Source organism: Micromys minutus, assembly GCF_963924665.1.
Source record: "Micromys minutus genome assembly, chromosome: 16".
NCBI lineage: Eukaryota > Metazoa > Chordata > Mammalia > Rodentia > Muridae > Micromys > Micromys minutus.
The window spans coordinates 14548751-14552714 of NC_137985.1; the positions used below are offsets into that span (position 1 = coordinate 14548751).

Sequence of the window (3964 nt, forward strand, 5' to 3'; positions counted from 1 at the left end):
TGATCTAATTTAACTATTGACTTAAATGCTAAAAGAGCTATAAAAATCAAGTGGTTCATAACAAATTCACCATTAAATAACACAGGAGAGCTACAATATTAGGACTTAGGGGAAAACTGGGGCGTGTGTATCATCACAGGGAATGTGAAGACTCAAGCAGCAGTTGTCATTAGAGTCAGAAAAACTCCACTCCAGAAAAAGTACACTTCAGCAAAAAGGAAGATGTGCTAAGTTTCAAGAGAGCTTTGACTTGGAGCTTTCTGTGCTCAACTTAGATCTGTTTGATGTTTCTGAATATAGGTAAAATGTATCACTACAGGGTGAGGAGGAAGTTGGCTATTACAAGCAGCATTAATAATTGATAGGTATCACATAAGTATAAAAGAAGGCAGCCTTCCATCACATTGATCCAATTTCATGACTTATGCTTATAGGGCTAAGAATGAAGCCAGATGGGCAAGACTTCACAGAGGAAGAAGCAATGTGCCTGTGAGAACAAATCAAAACCTTGTTTAAGTACCTCAATCCCCCTGAGGATGTCTAATTATACATTCAAGAGGCCAGTCACTAAAATCACATCCCATCCGGGCAATGAGGTAAGATACTATCAGTGGGAGGAGACCTTGGAGAAGCCGGAACAAGCCTGCTGGCAAAAGAGACTTGAAGGACTCCAGGCCTACAGCAGTGCAGGAGAACTTTTGAGCACTTCAGACCTTGCCAAGACTTTCAAAGTCCTTACACCTAGAGACACAGATGCCTCTGCTTCAGCCATTCAAGCTAACAGGATTGACCCCAGGTCCCTGCCCACCCTTGAGTCATCTTCACATTTGGCAACGATGATACCAGAAGCAGGCCCACAGGTTACTGAAGAGGATATCAGCAACCAGGAAAGGAAAGTGAAAATAGCAAGAGAAAGACTGGCAGTGGCATTGATTGCACACAAGGTGGCAAATGAGGCGGAGAAAGCGAGGGGGTCAAGGAGAGCAAACTTATAAATGTGATGGCGGGGCACTGGGGAAAAGGTACTGCAGATGAAATGGCCTCGTTTTAACACCTCTTTTTTTTTTTTTTTTTTATTGTTTTGAGAGCTTGAAATTTTGAACTCAACAATATTAAAAGTCTTTCTGAAATGCAAAATATACAAATGGTAACTTACTACTTTTTTTCTCTTACTCTACTTACCTTTTTCTTTATGCTGAAGATTGAACCCAACTTCCCACTCATAGAGCTACATCTCCCAGCCCAGTAATTTTTTAAAAAATTATTTTAGGAGCTGTAGAAATGACTGAGATTGAGAGCATGACTGCTCTTCAGAGGATCCAAGTTCACTTTCCAGTGTCTATAAAGTGGTTTATAACTGTCTGTAATTCCAGTCACCAGGGGATCCAGTGTCCCCTTTTAGTCTCCATGGACACCAGCTACACACATACACAGTACATAAATATACATAGAATCTTAAACATAACAAATTAATTATCTGTTGCTATGAGTACATGAGAGTATATGCATGCAGTGACTAGAAGGGCATTCATTTTATTTCTATGAGTTGTAGTGAGGCAGTTGTAAGCCATTGATTGGTGTTGGGAACTAAACTTGGTCTTCTATAAGAGTAATAAGTGCTCTTAAGTATTGAAACTTCTCTCCATCCCTAATAACTTATTTTTGAGATAAAAAATTGAGTTTGTATGAGAAGGATTTTTGTTTTGCTCTTTGAATTCCTATATTCATTTACTATTTTTAAATGTTTATGTATGTGAGTGTTTTATCTCCATGTATGCCAAGTAATAGTGTCTGGAGTTTGGTTATATGAGGGCCAGGAGATTGGATCGTCTGGAACTGGAGCTATAGAAAATTGTGAGTTGTCACACAGGGAATAGAACCCATATTCTCTCAAAGAACAACATGTACTATTAACTTTCAAACCATCATTTAGTAGTTATTTAACATCATGCCTTTTAGTTACAATGTTTTAGAAGCTATTGTGTCTTCTGATCTTCCTAGGAGACAGGATAGCACAGCAAACTCACTGCTCTTGGTCATTACAAGCTTTCTGTCCCTCCAACAGTGATCATTCCACTTTAGGTATAGAAATTGTATTGTACATGTATTCATTGAAATTAGACTCCACAATTCTGTGCTTTGATTGGTTGTACTTTTCATTAATGGTACCTGTCTGTTGCAAAGAAAAGTTTCCTTGATGTGAGGACTGCAGCTAATCTGTGTAAAAATATAGGAGCACTGTTTTGATACATGTATATAGTAAGATGATTTTTAAAACAAAACAGCTATCATGTGTTACTTTTCTAATCACTAATAAAATACAGGCAAAATCAACATGAAGAAAGAAAGTTTATTTTGCTTTACAATTTGATGGGACAGAGGCTTAGCAAAAGTGTGAGGCCTCTGCTCAAGGAACATATATGCAGTTGGAAAACAGCAAGACAATGCTGGAGTTCTACTCACCATTTCACAAGGTTACAAACACCCAGAGTCTGCCTTAAACTCTACTGAAGACACAATTAGGGGTGAATACAAATTGGTATTTATATGGAGTTATAGTTCATATGTGTTGTAAAAGTAATTAGATATACATTCTTTATTACTGATTCTTTTTCATTCCAATGGTATTCCATTTCCCCACTTCCTTTTCCTTCTTGGTATATATTCTTTCGGTGAAGACCTGTCGTAAATTAACTTAGTCTGTGTATCTGGATATTCCTCTCTCTGTCTCTGTCTCTCTCTGTCTCTGTCTCTCTCTCTCTCCCCCTCCTTCCTTCTTACCCTCCCTCCTTTCTTTTATGCAGGGTCTTATTGAGTAGGGACACTGTTTTAGAGCATATACCCATCCTGCTTTAGAGGTCCGAATGCTGGGATTACAGGTGTGTGCTGCTTCTCCAGGCTGCATCTATTTCTTTCTATAGAGTTTGTCTAGATCAATAAGTTGAGTTTCAGTAGTTCTTTCCTTTCCTGCGTTGGGTATCTCATGTCTTTGAGTCTTCAGCCTTTAGCTATGCCATGTAACTAAAGCTCACAAGGATGAGGTTTTTGTCAATGGGATAGTACTATAACACAAAGAAAGCCACTCAATTAATAATGAATTTTTTTCTCTCACAATTGTGAAGATTGGGAATTTCAAGGCCAAGTTAGTAACATCTGAAGTGCAGCTTCTTGTTGATCCACCTCTGGAAGAATGGGAAAGGACTAAAGAGGGAAAATGCCAAGTCCTATTTGGAATCAAAGGAGATAAAAGGAATCAATGCCCCAAAGACCTTTGCCAGTAGCAATGTCAATAGCAACTTGACTTCATTTGTGGGGATATAAGGAGCCCATATACCCAGAATACTTCTTACTTTCAACATCCAAAACTGTTGCCTTGGTGCTCTGTGAATTTTCCTGGCAAAACTAAAACAAACACTTATTTCTGAGAGGCCAAAGAAACAAACCCACCTAAGTCTAGTTAGTTAACCACAGAATCAGCATGCAACTGCATTGGATATTCTTCTGTGTCCAGCAATCATTTACTGTGTTTTAGCCTTGGAAAGGACTCTGTGAATCTAACTTTCTCAGTCATTAACTTCCTTTTTTCAAATAAACATTTATTTTTATTTGTGTGTTTGTGTGTCTGTGTGTCTATACAGGTTAGAGGAGGGTGACTGGAATTACAGGTGATTGTGAACTACCCAGTATGCATACTGGGAAGAGAACAGGAAGAGTAGTAAGTGCTCTTAACTAGGGCCATCTCTCCAGCATGAACTACTTAAGAACCTGGATTCTCTCTCACCCTAAAGTTAATTTTTAAGTTAGAGAAATTAACTACAAAACAGTTGACGATTGAATTTCTAATATACAGATTTGGAAGGGACACATACGCCATGAGAGGAGTATAACAAAGGTAACATATGCAAAGGCTACCATCTGTTGTGGTAAATCACGTCACCCACTATGTGATGCTATTTTTAAAACT

General features: G+C 38.3%; 1 protein-coding gene across 1 annotated transcript; it reads left to right on the top strand.

Annotated features, from left to right (window-relative positions):
• Window positions 1–452: 452 nt before the first annotated feature.
• On the top strand, window positions 453–995 carry MBD3L1 (methyl-CpG binding domain protein 3 like 1; the record flags this gene model as incomplete). Its single annotated transcript, XM_080929939.1, has 1 exon — window positions 453–995. The coding sequence occupies one exon, from the start codon at window positions 453–455 to the stop codon at window positions 993–995; it is 543 nt and encodes a 180-aa protein (XP_080786065.1).
• Between the last annotated feature and the right edge of the window lie 2969 nt (window positions 996–3964).